Source organism: Oncorhynchus mykiss, chromosome Y, assembly GCF_013265735.2.
Source record: "Oncorhynchus mykiss isolate Arlee chromosome Y, USDA_OmykA_1.1, whole genome shotgun sequence".
NCBI classification, from domain to species: Eukaryota; Metazoa; Chordata; class Actinopteri; order Salmoniformes; family Salmonidae; genus Oncorhynchus; species Oncorhynchus mykiss.
Window position 1 is genome coordinate 4409671 of NC_048593.1, and position 22488 is coordinate 4432158.

General features: G+C 41.6%; 1 protein-coding gene across 1 annotated transcript in view; it reads right to left on the reverse strand.

The window, feature by feature from the left end:
- The window catches only part of LOC110509531 (DENN domain-containing protein 1A-like), a 221814-nt gene extending 200805 nt beyond the window's left edge, over positions 1–21009 (reverse strand). Inside the window, 2 exon segments of the mRNA XM_036967220.1 lie at positions 10866–10930; positions 20729–21009. Coding sequence (XP_036823115.1) covers positions 10866–10930; positions 20729–20745 — 82 coding nt within the window. The 5' untranslated portion in view covers positions 20746–21009.
- Positions 21010–22488: the final 1479 nt, after the last annotated feature.

Genomic DNA, 22488 nt, shown 5'->3' on the forward strand with positions numbered 1-22488 from the left:
TAGGGATGCTGAGAAAAACGTTAGGGATGCTGAGAACAACGTTAGCGACGCTGCTGAGAATAACGTTAGCGGAGCTGCTGAGAACAACGTTAGCGAAGCTGCTGAGAACAACGTTAGCGACGCTGCTGAGAATAACGTTAGCGGAGCTGCTGAGAATAACGTTAGCGACGCTGCTGAGAACAACGTTAGGGATGCTGAGAACAACGTTAGCGGAGCTGCTGAGAACAACGTTAGCGAAGCTTCCGAGAACAACGCTAGCGAAGCTTCCGAGAACAACGTTAGCGACACTGCTGAGAACAACGTTAGGGATGCTGAGAACAACGTTAGCGACGCTGCTGAGAACAACGTTAGCGACGCTGCTGAGAACAACGTTAGCGACGCTGCTGAGAATAACGTTAGCAAAGCTGCTGAGAATAACGTTAGCGGAACTGCTGAGAACAACGTTAGTGAAGCTTCCGAGAACAACGTTAGCGACGCTGCTGAGAACAACGTTAGCGGAGCTGCTGAGAATAACGTTAGCGACGCTGCCGAGAACAACGTTAGCGGAGCTGCCAGGAATAACGTTAGCGGAGCTGCTGAGAACAACGTTATCGAAGCTTCCGAGAACAACGTTAGCGACGCTGCTGAGAACAACGTTAGCGACGCTGCTGAGAACAACTTTAGCGGAGCTGCTGAGAATAACGTTAGCGGAGCTGCTGAGAATAACGTTAGCGGAGCTGCTGAGAACAACGTTAGGGATGCTGAGAACAACGTTAGCGGAGCTGCTGAGAATAACGTTAGCGGAGCTGCTGAGAACAACGTTAGCGAAGCTGCTGAGAACAACGTTAGCGACGCTGCTGAGAATAACATTAGCGGAGCTGCTGAGAACAACGTTAGGGATGCTGAGAACAACGTTAGCGAAGCTGCTGAGAACAACGTTAGGGATGCTGAGAATAACGTTAGCGGAGCTGCTGAGAACAACGTTAGCGACGCTGCTGAGAACAACGTTAGCGACGCTGCTGAGAATAATGTTAGCGGAGCTGCTGAGAACAACGTTAGGGATGCTGAGAACAACGTTAGCGAAGCTGCTGAGAACAACGTTAGCGGAGCTGCTGAGAACAACGTTAGCGACGCTGCTGAGAACAACGTTAGCGAAGCTGCTGAGAACAACGTTAGGGATGCTGAGAACAACGTTAGCGGAGCTGCTGAGAACAACATTAGCAGAGCTGCTGAGAATAACGTTAGCGGAGCTGCTGAGAACAACGTTAGGGATGATGCTGAGAACAACGTTAGCGGAGCTGCTGAGAACAACGTTAGGGATGCTGAGAACAACGTTAGGGATGCTGAGAGCAACGTTAGCAGAGCTGCTGAGAACAACGTTAGGGATGCTGAGAACAACGTTAGGGATGCTGAGAACAACGTTAGCAGAGCTGCTGAGAACAACATTAGCAGAGCTGCTGAGAATAACGTTAGCGGAGCTGCTGAGAACAACGTTAGGGATGATGCTGAGAACAACGTTAGCGGAGCTGCTGAGAACAACGTTAGCGGAGCTGCTGAGAACAACGTTAGCGGAGCTGCTGAGAACAACGTTAGCGAAGCTGCTGAGAACAACGTTAGGGATGCTGAGAGCAACGTTAGCGACGCTGCTGAGAACAACGTTAGGGATGCTGAGAGCAACGTTAGCGACGCTGCTGAGAACAACGTTAGCGAGACCCCCGCTGTCACTTTAACATCCACTGTAGCCGGCGGAGGGAGAAGATATAGATTCAATGCCAATTGGCTCAAAATGTTCCCATGGCTAGAGTTTGAAAACAACATCATGTTCTGCAAATATTGTAGAGGGCAAAGATAGGAGGGCAACTCGTCCTTCATGTCAGGAAACCCACATCTGAAAAGAGATAACATCTCGCAGCGGCAGAGATCTGTACCTGTTGAGACAGGAGACACCATAAAGCACGGTGTCAGCAGCCTTGAGGAAGCAAGTGCTGCTGTCTGAGGAGGAAAAGAGGCAGCTGAAAATAAAGATAAACATTGCATACTTCCTTGCGAAAGAAGAAGAACCTTTCGTCAAATTTGGGCCGATTATCAGACTCCACCACAAAAACGGAGTTCACATTAATCCCACATATGACAATGATGTAAGATATGCGGGGATGATTAGTCAGGTTTCTGACATGAGAAAGAGCCTGTCAGTGAAGCTGAAAGCCGATAATTATCTTGCCGTTGTAATAGACGGAGACACTGATATATCCAACACCGAATGCGAGATTGTCTACGTGCGCTTGTTGGAGGATGGGAAGCCAGTCAATCTCCTGGTCGGACAACAGACCCTTGAGCACTTGTGTCAAGTTTAATTATTATTCGTAATGGAGATAGAATTTAGCTTGTCAGGAATACTTTTGTATAATTGTTATTTTATGTTGTCATTCGAAGTGTTTTGGATGAAACCAAGGCTACATTTCGTGCTGTTTGCCAAGAGGAGGATGGAGGGTCATGGATGAAGAAGTTCATCTCCTTCAGGGGCAGATGGTGCCTCCATGGGGAAGTGATTGCCCACCTGAGAGAAGCAGGGAGGCATATAAATCACAATCCACTGTATGCCACATAGGTTTGTAACTGATAAATTATCTATGATTTAGTTTTATTTGCTAGCAGAGAATGTTAAACAATACTGTGTGTTATTTCTGTTAAAGGGAATAACACTGAAGGGGAATCTGAAAGGCGTCACGGACCTCACCAATCCCCAGCTGAAACAGAACATGGAGGCAGCCATCAACATCAGCGTGGATGATCTCAAAGCCAGGTTTGGTGGTTTGCTGAAGGATGAGGGTGTCCAGACCGGATACTAGAGGTCGACCGATTATGATTTTTCAACGCCGATACCGATACCGATTATTGGAGGACCAAAAAAAGCCGACACCGATTAATAGGCCGATTATTTTTTTACATTTTTTTTTTAATAATGACAATTACAACAATACTGAATTAACACTTATTTTAACTTAATATAAAACATAAATAAAATCAATTTAGCCTCAAATAAATAATGAAACATGTTCAACTTGGTTTGAATAATTTAATAATAATGCAAAAACAAAGTGTTGGAGAAGAAAGTAATATGTGCCATGTAAAAATGTGTGCCATGTAAAAAAGCTAACGTTTCAGTTCCTTTCTCAGAACATGAGAACATATGAAAGAACATATTAAAGTTGGGGGTTCCTTTTAACATGAGACTTCAATATTCCAAGGTATGAGGTTTTAGGTTGTAGTTAATATAGTATTTATAGGACTATTTCTCTCTATACCATTTGTATTTCATATACCTTTGACTATTGGATGTTCTTATAGGCACTATAGTATTGCCAGTGTAACAGTTTAGCTTCTGTCCCCCTCCTTGCCCCTACCTGGGCTCGAACCAGGAACACATTGACAACATTGCAGCGCAAGGGGAATAAATACTCCAAATCTAAAAGCGAGTGACGTTTGAAACAGTATTAGCGCACACCCAGCTAACTAGCTAGCCATTTCACATTGGTTACACCAGCCATTAGGCTGATAGGCTTGAAGTCATAAACAGTGCTGTGCTTGTGAAGAGCTGCTGGTAAAACGCACGAAAGTGCTGTTTGAATGAATGATTAAGGGCCTGCTGCTGCTCAGTCAGACTGCTCTATCAAATCAGACTTAATTATAACATAATAACACACGAGCCTTTGGTCATTAATATGATCGAATCCGGAAAATATCATTTCGAAAACAAAACGTTTATTTATTATTTCAGTGAAATACGGAACCTTTCGGTATTTTATCTAACGGGTGGCATCCCTAAATCTAAATATTCTTGTTACATTGCACAACCTTCAATGTATGTCATAATTACGTAAAATTCTGGCAAATTAGTTGGCAATGAGCCAGGCAGCCCAAACTGGTGCAACATGGCTGCAACATGGCTGCAATCCAGAATGAGTTGCAGGGGCTGAAAATTCTGGTCAGCCACAAGTCCTACAGTGGCCTGTGGGAGGCCATGTTGACAAAGGACCCCTACAGGCACGATTAGAAGGTAGACTAACAGTCCTGAGTGGTTATGTATGGTATCCGTCTACGGTTGGGTTTGATAAATTAATGGTAAGAGTTTAAATGAAATTGAACATACTGGAGTTGGTGCAGCTTATGATGGTGCTGCCCATTTTAGCCGCACAGTGTCAGCGAGGCTTCTCTGCGCAGAACCGGATTAAGAACTAGACAAGAAGCCGCCGAAGACCTGATGAGGATCAGCCTGGAGGGGCCTTCTGTCGAGGAGTTGGATCCCACTCCTGCCGTGGACCGCTGGCTGACCTCTAAGCGTGCCAGACGCCCAACATACAAAAGCAGCTGGACAACTGATATCCTTTGCGTCTAGAAGGGTCAATGTGTGATTTTGGTGGTATGTGCTGTCGCACAGATGTGTGTCCCGTAAACTGTTTGTTAATAAACTCTGTGTTACTTGAACATTTTTCACTGTGCTCCTACATTTTTTAATTTAGGAGCACATGTACTCCTTGGGAAAAAGATAGCATAGAGCCCTGAGTTCTTGTGTGTATTTTCAATATGAAGTACATCAGGACTTGTGTGTATTTTCAATATGAAGTACATCAGGACTTGCCAGACAGTGACATTGAAGTGAGTGACACGTCAGTAGCCTACCGAATTGCATCGGTAAGAGAGCTGTTCATTCGGCTCGATAATTTGCATACTAGTAGGCTTTTTAGCGATTATCTGCAGATAATTTACCAAAACATTTTTAGATGGTGAATCCTCTTCACTGCAGGAACAATAGGTAGGCTAGTGGAGAGAGAGCCCCACTCTGGTCCAAAAATATGATACAAGAAAGCAGAATTAATTGTTTTAAAAGCTAATGACATTGCTATACATTGCTATGAGTAGTCAACGGCTGCTTTCTGTGTAGCAAAACCCATGTTTAACATCTGCTTCATTCTTTATTCCTACCTGTATTGCAGAAAGCTGAGAAAATGTCTCTAAAAAGGAAGCTTGAAGCCAGCACACTCTTACAGGATTATTTTAAGTGTTTCCTATCATCTTGTACAACAGCTGAAGAAACTAACACTGTAAAAGTGTGAAAAAATGTGATCAGTGTTATTTCCTGATAGTTGCTGGTTGAAAATACAATCTAGCATAAGGATGTACTACAGTCCACCAAAATATAACTTGTCTTAACCCGGAGGGGCAAGTCCCCCAGGAACCCCCAGCCCAGGGGAGCCTGGCTTGCTACTTTTCTATTTGGCTGGCTACTCCATGTGCTTTTGTAAAACACTGACACACATTTTAACACCTGATACATCCACCAACCCTAACCCAACCCTAACCCTAACCCTAACCCTAACACCAACCCACAACCACAGACTAACATATTTAACCTGTATTAAACTAGGCAAGTTAGTTAAGAACAAATTATTATTTACAATGACGGCCGGGCCAATTGTGCACCGCCCTATGGGGCTCCCAATCACGGCCGGTTGTGATACAGCCTGGATTCAAACCAGGGTGCCTGCAGCGCCTTAGACCGCTGCTTCACCTGGGAGCCCATACCCAATACACTCACCAAAAACACACACACAGTCCATTAAAAGCACTGTTGCTGTCAGTCAGAGGTTTGTCCCTCCCTCTGGGTCCCTGAGTACAATGGAACAGCTGTGTGTAAACTGATACAGTAAACACAAGTTGCCGTGCTGCACGCCACCACACTGACTTGGTGGCAGGGACATCTTTCTCATGGCCACGCCTATTACTGAACACACACAGAAACACTAACATGCATATACACACTGCTGATGCATCCCTAGGTCACGAGCAATGCTAGCCTACCATCGCTACAGGTTTAAGCTATGCAAGAGTCTTGTGACCTCATGTCACTTTCTCTAACTTTCTCTTTCAGCAGCATTTTAAGAAACGCATGATAATTTTGCCATTTGAATCACGTGTAACTTTAGCTGACATGTAGCCTTTGTAGCCAAAGACAGACTACACCCACAATGAGTATGTTTACATGCACACTAATTATGGCAGTGGGTTAAGTATGGCATTAGTCATGTAAACACCTTTCTCTGCTTATCTTAATCAGCGTCAGGTCTTAATCGAAGCAAGCAGACGCCGATTAAATCACCTGGTTTTCTGAGCAATCTTTTTTGAATTAATTTGACATGTAAACACCTTAATCAGAGTTCCAGCTGTGTATTTGATCCGTGCGTGTGCCAGCACCAGCCGAGTGAGCCTCCCTCTTTAGTGCGAGTGAAGTGTGTTTGGAAAAACTGAAAGTGTGCATCTTAGAATTCATTTTTACATACAAAACGTTATGAAGCTGAGCTCCAAATCAAATAGGCTTCCCAAAAATAACATGGTTGCTGTGGTAGAATGTTTCTTTTGATTCTGCATTTATCATCAGGTAGCCTGATTTCAGATGTGTCCATGTAAACAGGATTATTAGGGAAATCGTTCTTCTAGCAAAGCATGTAAACACTTTAATCTAACTATTACAGGGGTCTTCAACCTTTTGTTATCCCAGGAAACCCCCTTCAGACCTGCCAACCTGGAATCATTTTTATGAGTACCACTTCAGCGTGGCCCCGTGGACCCCATGGCAGCGTGATTGCGACACCCACACTGCCGAAATGACAGGAAAATGCTCCTTTTTTTGCCAAATAATGATGTTGGCCTCAGTAGAAATGGTAGGATATAGACCGTTATTGGTTCTTGATAATTAGCTGCTCTTCAGTAGCTAACTAGAAATACATTTACATGTACAATCAGGGCTCCCCTAGAATTGTCTGACAAGGTGGTGCTGATGTAGACCCTAAGGTTGGGTAGAGGGGAAGTCCGGAAGGGGTCAGTCAACTCCCCCTCAGGAAGTTGGAGCATTTAGCATTTTTGAAAAACCTGTGCCATTTCCTGAAGCCTAGTCTTAAATGATATCAAACATTGTAGCCAACATTGAAGTTTTGTGATTGATCGTAAATTAAATTGAGGTGGTCTCAATGACACTTTCATATTTTTCAAGGTGAAAATTTGGGGGTAATGATTATTCTAATGAAGAGGTGTCTTTACGTAGATAGTCTAGTGAAAATGTAAACAGGCTTCTTCATTTTGTTTGGGGAGAAAATTCAAAATTCAAAATAATTCAATTACTGGATGCAATGTAGTAGTCTATCTTACTGTAGGCTATTTGGATTATCAAACAACTGAACGAGGCCTATATGATCTTGTTTCAGGTCTCCATCCCTGACCTAATCCATCAAGTTAGGTCTGACTATTAGGCTAAAGATTAGAAGGCCTTACATAACTTTCTGTGAAGGATGGTATTAGCGGAGCAGCTCTCTCTGCCATGTATGTTTCCATCCATGCCGCGACACACACTGAACTACCGCAACACTGCACATGTCTCCTTGCTTGTCAATGCGCTTGTGCCTACTACCAGTGAGAGGATCAAAGTGTTGACTAAACGATGTAGCTAACTACAATCGTTGTAATGACACCTTGGCTAAGGAGCTAACTACACAATAAGTGTTTGTGTATGACTAGAGCTGTGGCGGTGACCGCATTACCGCCACACCGGTGGTCGAATCATGAAGGCTACACATGACCGTTGAGTCACGGTAATTAGGCTTCTCCAAGCTCTGCTGCTGCTGATGGTCATTAGTAGCCTATCAAACTTGCTAACTGCCTGTTAATCAGCACTCTATTCTCTCTCTAATCCCACTTACATCAATACAAATGTAATCAAAAATCGAATTACTTTGTGTGAGCCCATGAGTTCATGTTGCACAACATTTCTATAGGCTATGCAATTGCAGGAGAAAACAGAGTGATGGCCGCTAATAAAAATAGGAGGATCCCATCAGCTTTCTATAGGCTAGGCCTGCTATATTGATTTCTCAACTTTCATAATATTAAGCACATTGCTTGTATTTACAACAGGAGTATAGCCTACCTGGCTGCCATGACAATAAACCGACGGGAAAAGCGTGCTCCATTCACTATTTTAAGTGCATAGATTATATGTATTTTTTCCTGCTGCCCCTGTTTCGATACAGGTGCATGATAATGGTCCATTATGAATCAAAACAAATGGCACACATATAGTATACAGTGGGGCAAAAAAGTATTTAGTCAGCCACCAATTGTGCAAGTTCTCCCACTTAAAAAGATGAGAAAGGCCTGTAATTTTCATCATATGTACACTTCAACTATGACAGACGAAATGAGAAAAAAAATCCAGAAAATCACATTGTAGGACTTATTGTAGGATTTATTTGCAAATTGGAATATGGAATAAACAAAACATACAGTCAATAATACAGTAGAACAAAAGAAAACAAAAAGTCTATATACAGTGAGTGCAAATTAGGTAAAATGTCTTGTAGGCTATGTGTGGAAGCCAGGAGATGCTAAATGTGTTTGTTAATTAACAGTCAATTACAGTGAGACAGTTAATTGCTTGACAATCACCGACTGAAAAACACATTTTGGAAAATGGATTTGGTAAACAGTTCCTTTTCCTCAACCCTTTTTCCTCACACATCAGTGGTATCAATGGATGAAGTGAAGAGCTGCCATCTAGCTCGAGGGAGGAAAATAGTACCACGACTACGGGTGTGGGCTCCAACTTCAGACGGTTGAGGCAAAAACCACAATGTGCCAACTAGAAGACTATTTTTGCGTATTTTAGGGTCGTTTTGCATAAAATGCGTACAGGTTGGCAGGTCTGCCCCTCCCAGGCAAACCAGGGACCCAGTGATCCCCATCATATTTATTTTTGTACATCTTGTCTTATCTTGTGAATGATAATGGCAAGCAGAAGTAATTAACATTTTAAAATGAATAGATTTGGTCGATAGTTTCTTTATTATTTTGACCTCCCACATTATAATTCGAAGAGGAAGAGTCAACTCTAACATAGCCTATTAGCTAGAACAATAACTCCAAACATTTTCGCTAAGAGCAGCTGTTTGAAGAAAGGTTAGCAAAAATCAATGTCCAAGCTCACCAGCAGCCAGTATCACTTGCCACACAGGTAGCCTAGTCATCGGTGCTCTTTCAAAGCCTATGTCAGATACTCCAGTGACTGTAATTGGCTCAAGTTAGTGTAAATTTCTCAATATTAGGAGTTGAGAAAATAAATAATTAGAGCGATGTTCCTCTATTCTCTTGTTGTTGTTAGCGATATTCATAAAACAAACATTTTATTTTTAACTTTTTTTTTAAACCCCGGTTGAATACCCCTGAACTATTATATAAATCTGACTGTCCACAATAATCATATTATTGTTGATTATTGTGTGCATGTAACCATACTCAATGCTGTGTTGCCAGAACTCGAGACAAGACTCTGAATTAGAAAAGGCTGCCCTATTCCAAAGGGAGACCCGACTGTAAGACCATCTATCATATTACTTGAGTCAGTGGGCGAAAGGGCTCCCCTGACAAAGGATGGGCAGTGTGTGTGTATACGCTAACTAAAGTGGGCGCGAAGGTGCAACTGGTTAGATTCACAAGCAATTGATCAACTGCACTATCCATGGTGCTGAATCTCTGCTAGCCAAGGCCTGTTTGTTTAGCACAGAATCTGATATTCGCAGTGACAGTCACCACAATAATTGAGTTATCATGGAGTAAAAACAGCCACAACCTCCCCAAATTCCCCAATAACCAGGTGCAAGGGGAGAGAAAAGGGCCAAGAAGCTTCCTGACATCTTTCAGTCAAATACACGCTAAAATGAATGTAATTTTCACTAGACCTCACATTTTACCAGTCGACCAACAGTGCATCTTAGGCCTTGTCACGTTCGTCGTATTGATGAGACCAAGGCGCAGCGTGATATGAATACATACTTCCTTTAATAAAGAAAGAACACTAAACAAACTAACAAAATGACCGTGAAGCTATATAAACCGAGTGCTGACAAGCAACTACACATAGACAACAACCCACAAAACCAAAGTGGCAAATGGCAACCTAAATAGGATCCCCAATCAGAGACCAATTCAGGCCACCAAAGACCTACATTACCTAGACATACAAAAAAAACATAGATATACAAAAACCCTAGACAGGAAAAAAACACACATACCCACCCTCGTCACACTCTGACCTGACCAAAATAATACATAAAACATAGATAACTACGGTCAGGGCGTGACAGGCCTCTGCTACATCAACGAAATAGTGTGGTGCCTGAAAGAACTGAAACAAATACTATACAAAAAGAAAAGGGATTCATGTGTACATTTCTCAATTTACAGTGGTATAATCATGTCAGACTTTACCCCCCATTTTTTATATCATTTTAAATAGCACCTTCAGCTAATCTCTTGCAATTTTCTCAGGAAAGAAAATTGGTAGATTCTCAGGAAAATAGTCAACCCTACACAACAACAGCGCAAAATACCATAATCCTCTGAATACTTAGAAAGTTATTTACAGCCAAACATCCCATTTTATGAAGAGTATGAGAAGGCCGGGGAGGCAATAATACACCGTTTCAGAAACACACATGGTGCAATCTCAAATCTGTTTAGACACTAAAGTGATAAGGTCTGTTTGGGAAAGATTATTTTTTTACCACTGTCCCAAACACAATGTCACACTGAGAGGTTGATAGTTCATTCAGTGACATCTTTGGGCCATATTGTTTATTATGCCACCAATCTTGCTTGCATTTTGGATTTCTGAATGGATAGCATTTACTGTATATGGCCTCAATGGGCAAAAACGTTCAAATCAAATTTAACCAAAACTCTGGCATTGATGTTCAACATCGGTACATTATAGAACGTTGAGTAAATGAGTAAATGATGACTAAATTACTGACATTATGTTACTAGCAGTGGAGACTTACCAGAGCCAGCGGTTCCAGGGTGGGTCATTTCCAGGTACACCTCAAAGGGTGCCTCTGGGTTGTCCCTGAAACAAAGGTCAAAGGTCAGCCTCTCATAGAACAGCACATAAAACGTGTTTCACTGCAATCAAACCTAAATGCTCTTCAATGACAATTGCTTGTTGCAGATGCCACAACAAACTGACCTTTGATAAGATTTCATACAATTTCCAAACTGCAACAGGCAGTGTGTGTGAAAAGTAATGAATAGAAATGTTTTCAAATATTATCAAATGTTTGCTCAACCACAAAACCTCAATTTGAGTACACAGCATGCCTGGTTGCATATACAGTGGGGCAAAAAAGTATTTAGTCAGCCACCAATTGTGCAAGTTCTCCCACTTAAAAAGATGAGAGAGGCCTGTAATTTTCATCATTTTTTATTTATTTTTTTATTTATTTTACCTTTATTTAACCAGGTAGGCAAGTTGAGAACAAGTTCTCATTTACAATTGCGACCTGGCCAAGATAAAGCAAAGCAGTTCGACAGATACAACAACACAGAGTTACACATGGAGTAAAACAAACATACAGTCAATAATAAAGTATAAACAAGTCTATATACAATGTGAGCAAATGAGGTGAGAAGGGAGGTAAAGGCAAAAAAAGGCCTTGGTGGCAAGGTAAATACAATATAGCAAGTAAAACACTGGAATGGTAGTTTTGCAATGGAAGAATGTGCAAAGTAGAAATAAAAATAATGGGGTGCAAAGGAGCAAAATAAATAAATAAATTAAATACAGTTGGGAAAGAGGTAGTTGATAGGGCTAAATTATATGTGGGCTATGTACAGGTGCAGTAATCTGTGAGCTGCTCTGACAGTTGGTGCTTAAAGCTAGTGAGGGAGATAAGTGTTTCCAGTTTCAGAGATTTTTGTAGTTCGTTCCAGTCATTGGCAGCAGAGAACTGGAAAGAGAGGCGGCCAAAGAAAGAATTGGTTTTGGGGGTGATAGGTGATCATAGGTACACTTCAACTATGACAGACAAAATGAGGGGGAAAAAATCCAGAAAATCACATTGTAGGATTTGTAATGAATTTATTTGCAAATTATGGTGGAAAATAAATATTTGGTCACCTACAAACAAGCAAGATATCTGGCTCTCACAGACCTGTAACTTCTTCTTTAAGAGGCTCCTGTGTCCTCCACTCGTTACCTGTATTAATGGCACCTGTTTGAACTTGTTATCAGTATAAAAGACACCTGTCCACAACCTCAAACAGTCACACTCCAAACTCCACTATGGCCAAGACCAAAGAGCTGTCAAAGGACACCAGAAACAAAATTGTAGACCTGCACCAGGCTGGGAAGACTGAATCTGCAATAGGTAAGCAGCTTGGTTTGAAGAAATCAACTGTGGGAGCAATTATTAGGAAATGGAAGACATACAAGACCACTGATAATCTCCCTCGATCTGGTGCTCCACGCAAGATCTCACCCCGTGGGGTCAAAATGATCACAAGAATGGTGAGCAAAAATCCCAGAACCACACGGGGGGACCTAGTGAATGACCTGCAGAGAGCTGGGACCAAAGTAACAAAGCCTACCATCAGTAACACACTACGCCGCCAAGGACTCAAATCCTGCAGTGCCAGACGTGTCCCCCTGCTTAAGCCAGTACATGTACAGGCCCGTCTGAAGTTTGCTAGAGAGCATTTGGATGGTCCAGAAGAAGATTGTGAGAATATCATATGGTCAGATGAAACCAAAATATAACTTTTTGGTAAAAACTCAACACGTCGTGTTTGGAGGACAAAGAATGCTGAGTTGCATCCAAAGAACACAATACCTACTGTGAAGCATGGGGGTGGAAACATCATGCTTTGGGGCTGTTTTTCTGCAAAGGGACCAGGACGACTGATCCGTGTAAAGGAAAGAATGAATAGGGCCGTGTATCGTGAGATTTTGAGTGAAAACCTCCTTCCATCAGCAAGGGCATTGAAGATCAGCATGGGTCAGCATGACAATGATCCCAAACACACCGCCCGGGCAACGAAGGAGTGGCTTCGTAAGAAACATTTCAAGGTACTGGAGTGGCCTAGCCAGTCTCCAGAGCTCAATCCCATCGAAAATCTTTGGAGGGAGTTGAAAGTCCGTGTTGCCCAGCAACAGCCCCAAAACATCACTGCTCTAGAGGAGATCTGCATGGAGGAATGGGCCAAAATACCAGCAACAATGTGTGAAAACCTTGTGAAGACTTACAGAAAACGTTTGACCTCTGTCATTGCCAACAAAGAGTATATAACAAAGTATTGACATAAACTTTTGTTATTGACCAAATACTTATTTTCCACCATAATTTGCAAATAAATTCATAAAAAATCCTACAATGTGATTTCTGGATTATTTTTTTCTCATTTTGTCTGTCATAGTTGAAGTGGTACCTATGATGAAAATTACAGGCCTCTCTCATCTTTTTAAGTGGGAGAACTTGCACAATTGGTGGCTGACTAAATACTTTTTTGCCCCACTGTATGATCATTCAGCAGTTTTCTTACATCTTTCTCTGAATACTACAATGGTAAGGCAATTATATCATAGGCCAATTACTGTCAGCTTCCAGGGTAGTCATTTTCTTCCCCTCCACATTTTAATAGTAGCCATAACCCAGCAAAATAGAAAAAAGGTTTGGCACACCTCTCATTCACATGGTGTGTGACATTATATGGACATAGGACCCTGTAAAAGTGACACTATTGTGACATAACTTTCACAGTGAAGGAAGAAGAGTAAGGGAAGTTTTTTCTTGAACACAAATTGAACATATAGTACAGTAGGCCTACAGGACAAATAAGAGGGGGAAATAGCCTAGGAATAAGTGTACTTTCAGTGATATAATATTTCATAAGAGGCCATAAAATGGTGTTCTGAAAAGCACAGTAAATCTGAAAAACGGATATCTTTGACAGAAAAAAAGGGCATCTGTTGTAAAACGACAGTGGGACACTTTGCATTTCCGTCTTCTGTAACCTCTTTCAACATCTATCCAACATGTTAGCCCAACACATTAGCCCGATACATTTCTGAAATCCTCAAGATGTTTCCTAATTACACAAAAATGACAAATGCTAATATCATATTCACAGGACGCATGACACACGATACACATTTGCGTACAAAGCCAAAACCATATTTTCAGTTTGCGTTTGGTAAACTGGGACACCATTATTCTAGTCCTAATTGTACCCCAATGACAAATCACACTCTTTTTATATTATCATCTTGAAGTTTTCAGAAATCTATCATGTGTTGGTTTAATATGTTGGATAGATGGTTACAGAAGACAGAAATGTAAAAAGTGTCCCACTTTTTCTGAATTTACCCTAGGGCAATTCCACGGTTACGGCATTATATTTTGACTCAGTTTTTTCCACTTTAAAATGTATGCCAAACAAGAACCATTGATTTAAAAGTTTAAGAAACCCCACAACTATATGTACAAAGACTACTTTTAACCATTTCTGCTGAAAAATGTACAAAAAACTATTTTAGTGGAAGAACTGTGCAGATACAAAGTTGGTAATAGTAAAACCTCATCTTTTTATTGCAACCCTGTTTTCAAAAAACTAGTATTAATATATTAAGAATCAAAGATGTAGACAGAAAGAATGGGGTGTTATCACCTTGAGTTTGAACAAATATATTTTGGTTATTGAAATATAGTAAGTGAAGTGGATTTACACCCGGTAACGGAATTAATGTAAAGGAATTACATGTACTACACAGAAATGCATAGTTATGGATATGAACGTTATTCTCATGTTTCACAAGTTTGGACATCACAGCGCAGCACAGCAGAGCACAGTCGAATACAGTGCAGTACAATAGGTCAGGGTGTGACTAGGGGGTGATCTAGTATATCTATGTCTATGTTGGTGCTAATGTGGTTCCCAATTAGAGGCAGCTGTTTATCGTTGCCTCTGATTGGGGATCATATTTAGGTAGTTATTTCCTAACCTGTGTTTTGTGGGATATAGATTGTTTGTTAGTGTGTTTGGGCACTACGTCCTCACGGTCTTTGTAAGTTTTGTTATTTTGTTTTGTTAGTTTCACTTAAATAAATATGTGGAACTATACTCAAGCTGCGCCTTGGTCCGCTCCTTTCCAAGAACGTAACAGAATATCCCGCCAAACAAGGACCAAGCAGCGTGCAACGATGGGAAAAGAAAGTTGGACCTGGGAGGAAATCATGGGAGGACACGAGACCCTTCCTTGGCAGGAGTCGCCAAGGAGCATGGAAGGACAGTGACGACGCCGGGGACCACGGCCACAGAAACCCCAATAATTATTTTGGGGGAGGAGGCACATGGAGCTGGCGGTCGAGCATTGGAGAGTGCCAGAGCCTGTTTGGGAGTCGGAGGAGGAATATGATGAAAGATTCCAGAGAGAGGTGGTAGCGCTGAGAATGCTGCAGCACAGGCGTGCTGAAGAGCGGGACACCAGTCCGGTGCCATTTGCACCGGTTTCACGCATCTGGCCTCCAGTGCGCCTCCGCAGTCCAGTATGTCCTGTGCCTGCTCCTCACGCTCGTCCTGAGGTGCGTGTCACCAGCCTGGCACCACCAGTGCCGGCTCCACGCACCAAGCTTCCGGCGACGGTTCCCGGTTCAGAGCTTCCGGCGACGGTCCACGGTCCGGGAACTTCCTGAGACGGTCCACGGTCCGGGAACCTCCTGAGACGATCCACGGTCCGGGAACCTCCTGAGACGGTCCACGGTCCGGGAACCTCCTGAGACGGTCCACGGTCCGGAAACCTCCTGAGACGATCAACGGTCCGGGAACCTCCTGAGACGGTCAACGGTCCGGGAACCTCCTGAGACGGTCAACGGTCCGGGAACCTCCTGAGACGGTCAACGGTCCGGAACCTCCTGAGACGGTCAACGGTCCGGGAACCTCCTGCGACGGTCAACGGTTCCGAAACCTCCTGCGACGGTCAACGGATCCGAAACCTCCAGCTCCATGGCCGGAGCCTTCCCCTGCGCTGGTGCCCAGTCCAGGCACGGTGTTCAGCCTGGGTCCATGGCTGGATCCGCAAGATGAGCGGGTGCTTCGTCCCGCACCAGAGCCGCCACTGTCACTAGACACTAGACACTAGACACACTAGACACTTTTTTCAGTTTTGCGGTCGGAGTCCGCACCTTTGGGGGGGGGGGGGGGGGGGGGGGGGGTACTGTCACATCCTGACCATAGAAAGCTTTTACTTTCTATTAACCTCTAGGGTATGTGGGACGCTAGCGTCCCATCTGGCCAACATCCAGTGAGATTGCAGAGCGCCAAATTCAAATACAGAAATGCTCATTATAAAAATTCAGAAAACAAAACATATTTTACATAGGTTTAAAGATTAACTTATTTTTAATCCAACCACGGTGTCAGATTTATAAAATGCTTTTCGGCGAAAGCATACCTAGCCCAGAACATACCTAGCCCAGAACATAGCCCAGTTGACAAATTATTACAAACAGTAACCAGCCAAGCAGAAGCGTTACAAAACTCAGAAATAGAGATAAAATGAATCCCTTACCTTTGATGATCTTCATATGGGGGCACTCAGAAGACATTAATTTACTCAATAAATATTCCTTTTTTTTCGATACTCTCTTTATATCCAAAAACCTGCGTTTTGTTTGCGCGTTTTCTTCAGTAATCCACAAGCTCAAACGCAGTCAAAACAGGCAGAAAAAAATCAAAATTGTATCCGTAAAGTTCATAAAAACATGTTAAACGATGTTTCTATTCCAGCCTCAGGTTGTTTTTAGCCTAAATTATCTATAATATTTCAACCGGGCAATAACGTCGTCAATATAAAAGGTAAACAAGAAATGCACTCTCTCGGGATTGCGCATGAAAAAGCTCTGTGACATGTAAGGGTCCACTCATTCAGACTGGTCTTACTCCCTCATTTATAAGAATACAAGCCTGAAACAATTTCTAAAGACTGTTGACATCTAGTGGAAGGCAAATTGAGTCCTAAGTCAATGGATACTGTAATGGCATTGAATAGAAAACTACGAAACCAACAACAAAAAATACTTCCTGAATGGATTTCTCTCATGTTTTCACCTGCCAAATCAGCTCTGTTATACTCACAGACACTATTGTAACAGTTTTGGAAACTTTAGAGTGTTTTATATCCAAATCTACCAGTTATATGCATATCATATCTTCTGGGCCCGAGTAGCAGGCGGTTTAATTTGAGCATGCTTTTCATCCAAAATTCCGAATGCTGCCCCCTACCCTAGAGAGGTTAAGGTCCTGGAGTGGCCTAGCCAGTCTCCAGACCTTAATCCCATAGAAAATCTGTGGAGGGAGCTGAAGGTTCGAGTTGCCAAACGTCAGCCTCGAAACCTTAATTACTTGGAGAAGATCTGCAAAGAGGAGTGGGACAAAATCCCTCCTGAGATATGTGCAAACCTGGTGGCCAACTACAAGAAACGTCTGACCTCTGATTGCCAACAAGGGTTTTGCCACCAAGTACTAAGTCATGTTTTGCAGAGGTGTCAAATACTTATTTCCCTCATTAAAATGCAAATCAATTTATACCATTTTTTGACATGCGTTTCTCTGGATTTATTTGTTGTTATTCTGTCTCTCACTGTTCAAATAAACCTACCATTAAAATTATAGACTGATCATTTCTTTGTCAGTGGGCAAACGTACAAAATCAGCAGGGGATCAAATACTTTTTTCCCTCACTGTACATTATAAAGTTTAATATTGTTCCACAGTCTTTTCTAGTCTCTGCCTCTTATAAAGAAACTGTCTGAGAGATGTGTGAGTTATTGCAGTCAAATCAGGGTGTCTGTGAGAAAGTGACTAAAGGCTAAAAGAGATTAATAGACACAGAACCCTGCAGGGGTTTGAAAGAGATGAGACTAGTCAGACATACCACTATAAATCAACGTGGGGAGTGGACATTTACTGCTGAGCCTTTAGATAACACTGAAACTATTGTTTGTATAGCTGTGTATGCATGGGCTTGGTCTCATGAGTAGAAGGTAATGACATAGGCAGTGACATCACTAGGAGTTGACTGCAAGCATAATAAAATAACTTGGACCCTTTACTATTTTGCAGTACTTACTCAGAAACATGCGTGCTATGTTCCTGTTGTCAACTTCTGTCTGCAATTGCCTTAAAGATATTGTCTGAATGCTAATTTTACCAATAAGCAAATGCCTGACAAGGAACAAGGAACGAACCCCAACAGATGCAAAATTAGCAGTGTAAACTCTATGGATTTGGAAAGTAAAAGTGCTCCTAAGTAGAATGGATCCCCCTTTTACTGTAACACAGTGTACAGGAAATTGTGTACAGTGCAATATATATGTCCAACATGAAAAACATACTGCATTTTAAGCAGATTGGCCACTTTATAAGGGACGCAAAATGAGCAGCGATGCTGCTGTGGGTGTAAACTCTGAGGGTTTGTAAATTAGATGTGCTCCAGAGTAGAATTGACAACCCTTTTACTGAGACAGTGAATTGTGTACGATGCAATAAGTATGTCCAACATGAAAAACGTACTGAATATCATGCAAAACGAATGGGTTAAATAACAATGGTATTTAAATGTGTTTTCTAAGGTTGATTATTATTATTCATATTGTAATCACTATTATTAGTAACACTAACAGTAGCATTATAATGTTTTGTTATTATTGTTTTTACCATAACTCTGTTAACAATATTGTCAATGCTATAATATTATATTATTAAGGCTATTAACTATTTTCCTTTTTCATATTGTTAAACAGAATTCTAAGTCTGCTAATGTTTCCTAATAAAATCTTACGAATTTCTACCATTTGTATTATTTTTTTACCATCTTCATTGCAAGACTTCTTGAAGGGAAATTGCAGAGGTCATGGCCTTATTCTTGCTAATCCTGGTTATTCTTGCTGGCATCTCATTAGAAGCACAATATAATGCTACCCGTATCCATTTAAGTGATAATGGCCGAGAAGCCGTTGTTTGGAGGATATACTCTTCTCGGGCTGGCAAACCATGCCAATATATCCTCCAAACACTGGCTTTGAAGGCATTATCACTTGTATACAATGTGTTACCAACATGTTCAAATAATGATTGAAATTTTAATTAAAAACGTTATATTGATGAATTATTCATACTATTTCATCCTTCAATAAGATATAGTCCCGACACAAATCTAGAGTTGCTACCCAAGCCAGCTTGTCGTTCATTCTATGGTTCAGTTGCTAGAGATGCAACCCAGTCTTTTTTTGTCTTTTTGATCTGTATCTATGGACGCGACCCAGATGTTCGTTCTAAATGTCCCATTGCCATACTGGCTGGCAAAACATTCTAATCCCTTGCTTGCTAGCTAGACAACTACGGCTAATTCACAGTCATGTCAAAAAGTGCAGCCAGAATAACAGCAAAGTAGCTGTTTAAAGTTGTCTTCTAGTGAGATTTATTTGGATACATCCATAACAATGAGCTAAAGAGGCACGATTTTTTCTGACATAGAAAATGTGCTCTCTACAACAACAGTGTTGTTCAGAGGAGCTAGCCAACAACACAGCTAACATAATCACTTCAAACTGAAGCTGAAAAGACTGCAAACTAACTTCACTTAGTTTCGTTATACCCTCATTCTATTGACATTTCCTTGTATATATCCATAAAAATTATGCCAGCTGATTCATGATTTCGACTGTCTGTCCATCTGGTCCAGACAAATTCATTACTATGGGACAGCTGGAGATAAAATTTGAATATTGAAAGAATGTTGCATTTGTCAGAGAGACAGACAGCAATGTTTATACAAATCTCCGCTGTTTAAAACTAAATGTTAGTCTCAAAGAAATGGTAGATAATCTTTAGCTGCTTTTTATAGTGGATATCTAGTTTATAAATTCATTGGCTGCGCTGATGAGACAGTGGAAGGCACAGTCAGGTGGAACAGAGTAAATAGGCATTTTAAAGTCATAGATTTAGCCAATAACGCACAAGGGGGTGTGGTATACGGCCAATTATACCACGGCTATGGGCTGTTTGTAGGCACGACGCATCAGAGTGCCTGGACAGAGCCCTTAGCCGTGGTATAATGACCATATACATTCTGGTATATTGACCATATATCACAACCCCCGAGGTGCCTTATTGCTATTATGAACTGGATACCCACGTAATTAAAGCAGTAAAAATAAATGTTTTGTCATACTCCTGGTATAAGCTCTGATATACCACAGCTGTCAGCCAATCAACATTCAGAGCTCGAACCACCCAGTTTGTAATGTGGAATAGACACCGGCTGGAATGCGGTTTTAACCAATCAGCATTCAGGATTAGACCCATCCCTTCATTCAGTAATTGATGACAAGTGATACAATGTGGCAATAGTAACTAGCAACATTGTTATAATCGTGTAGGTAGACTTTCAACACTCTATCAATACGCAAAGGGCGTGTTAATAACACATTGATACATTATTTTCTGATACATTACACTCATTCCATCCACAGAATGTTTGGCCTGTAGCTATATATGTGATGTGAAACCGGGTACCTAATCTAGACCAACCCCGTCTGTCTCCAATGTTTACATGCGCTTCCATACATAGACGTCACACGCGTGTATCCACAGCTGTGTTCTCTGCATACAGTAGTGTGTGAAATTCCCTAATTGATAAGTAAAAACTACTATTTTGCAATAAATTATCGGTGGTAAAGTACACAAGTCATTCTGCCTGTCGCAACAAGTCCGGGCCCTGCACTGCTGATCCTCCCTCTTTAGTCGTGCGAACAATGTAGCCTACTTGCATTTGGGAAGCAAGGAAAGGCAAAACATAAATAACTCTTACTTGATACGGGACCCCATCTTTAATTCTCACAGTGTCCACGTCTAGTGTCAACAATATGCGGCGTTGACCCGTTTTTCGAGGGATATTTTTCTGATAGCTCGTCAGATAGTCCTGGGTACGACATGGTCTCCACGCGCGTATCACGCTAATACCGCAAATTGAACCGTAGGACTTGTAGTTCTGTAAGAGCAAAACATGCACGCCCTGCAACCCCGCTCTGCATCACTATCAACGACATGGACCACAAAGCCAATCTTCGGCTACGTTTGAGTCGCATGATGCGGAGGAGAGGAACGTTTTAATTGAGTCTGTGCTATCTAGAATCCTTGAGACGTCCCTACCCCCATTGAAGTTTAAATGTAAAATGGTTAAGGTTAGGGTGAGCCTACATGCTGACGCGTCCGTCTGGTGACATATAAGAGTAGGGTTAGGGTTTAGGGTAGCCACGTCCCAATAAACCCGAACAGCACTGACCGTTTTAATTGCTACAGTAGAATTAAACGGTGCTAACTAAAAAACTATAAACCAGGTTTCCTTTTTGTGCGAGTAGTCATACCTTCTTTTTTTTATCACTACAGCTGTGATGAAAACAGTACGTTTTGGGCCTGCCATTTTATAAACGCTGACAGATCATTTGTTTGTTTCATATGGTGGGATCATTTTGGAATTAAAATGTATTTTTTGAGAAATGTACTGGCCTATTTTAGTATTTTATTGGGATCCCCATTTGCTACTCTCCTGGGGTCCAAACAGGAAACAAAACAACAAATAACATACATAATACAATACAAAATGCAATGATATATATACAATACAAAATATATACAATGTCTCTTCGCGGTCCATGTAATGCCTTAAGGTGTTATTTTATCTCGTTTTTGAATGTGGTTTTATTACTAGCTTGAGTTACCTGGGTTACCAGAGAGTTCCATGTAGTCATGGCTCTATTTAATATTGTGTGTTTCCCAGCCTCTGTTCTGGACCTGGGGTCTGTGAAGAGACCTCTGGCTGCATGTCTTGTGTGGTACCAATGAGTGTCTGAACTGTGTCCCAACTGCTTGAACAGACAGTTCGGTACCTTTAACCTGTCAACACCCCGCACAATGACCTATAATGATGCAGTCAATCTCCTCTCCTCAACTTTGAGCCAGGAGAAACTGACATTCATACCACTGACATTTGCTCTCCATGTAGATCTATGTGCAATACATGCTGCTCTGTTCTGGACCAATTGCAATTTTAGAGTTAAGTGAGTGATTTGTCCCAAAAAATGATGCTTTTAGTTTTTGAGAAGTGTAGATACAGCCTAGTTATCATTCCTAAACTGACTGGAGCTCTATGTTAAGGGTGTCAGTTATTTTACTCTTGTAGTTGATGTGTATACTGTACTTATGCATATACTGTACGGTTGAATCGTCAGCATACATAGAAACATACACAATGGTGGTGGAAACATCTTTATGTGCAAATTTTGCATATTGACATATTATAATGGCCATCATATGGAAGTAAACTTGGAGTCATACAATGACATGGTGTGTGGTCCACCCACTATGACTCGGGAAACCATGCAGTTTATTAGGGTACAGATTAAATGAGTTATGATGAACGTGCACAGTAATGAGTTTGATGCTCCTTTCCAATAAATATCGAGGACCTAATTCTGCACATTTAGAAAAAAGGGTTCTTTGTAGTTCTATATAGAAGCTTTTGGTTCTTTGGAAGAGATGAACATGTACTTGCTACGATTGAGAAATGTT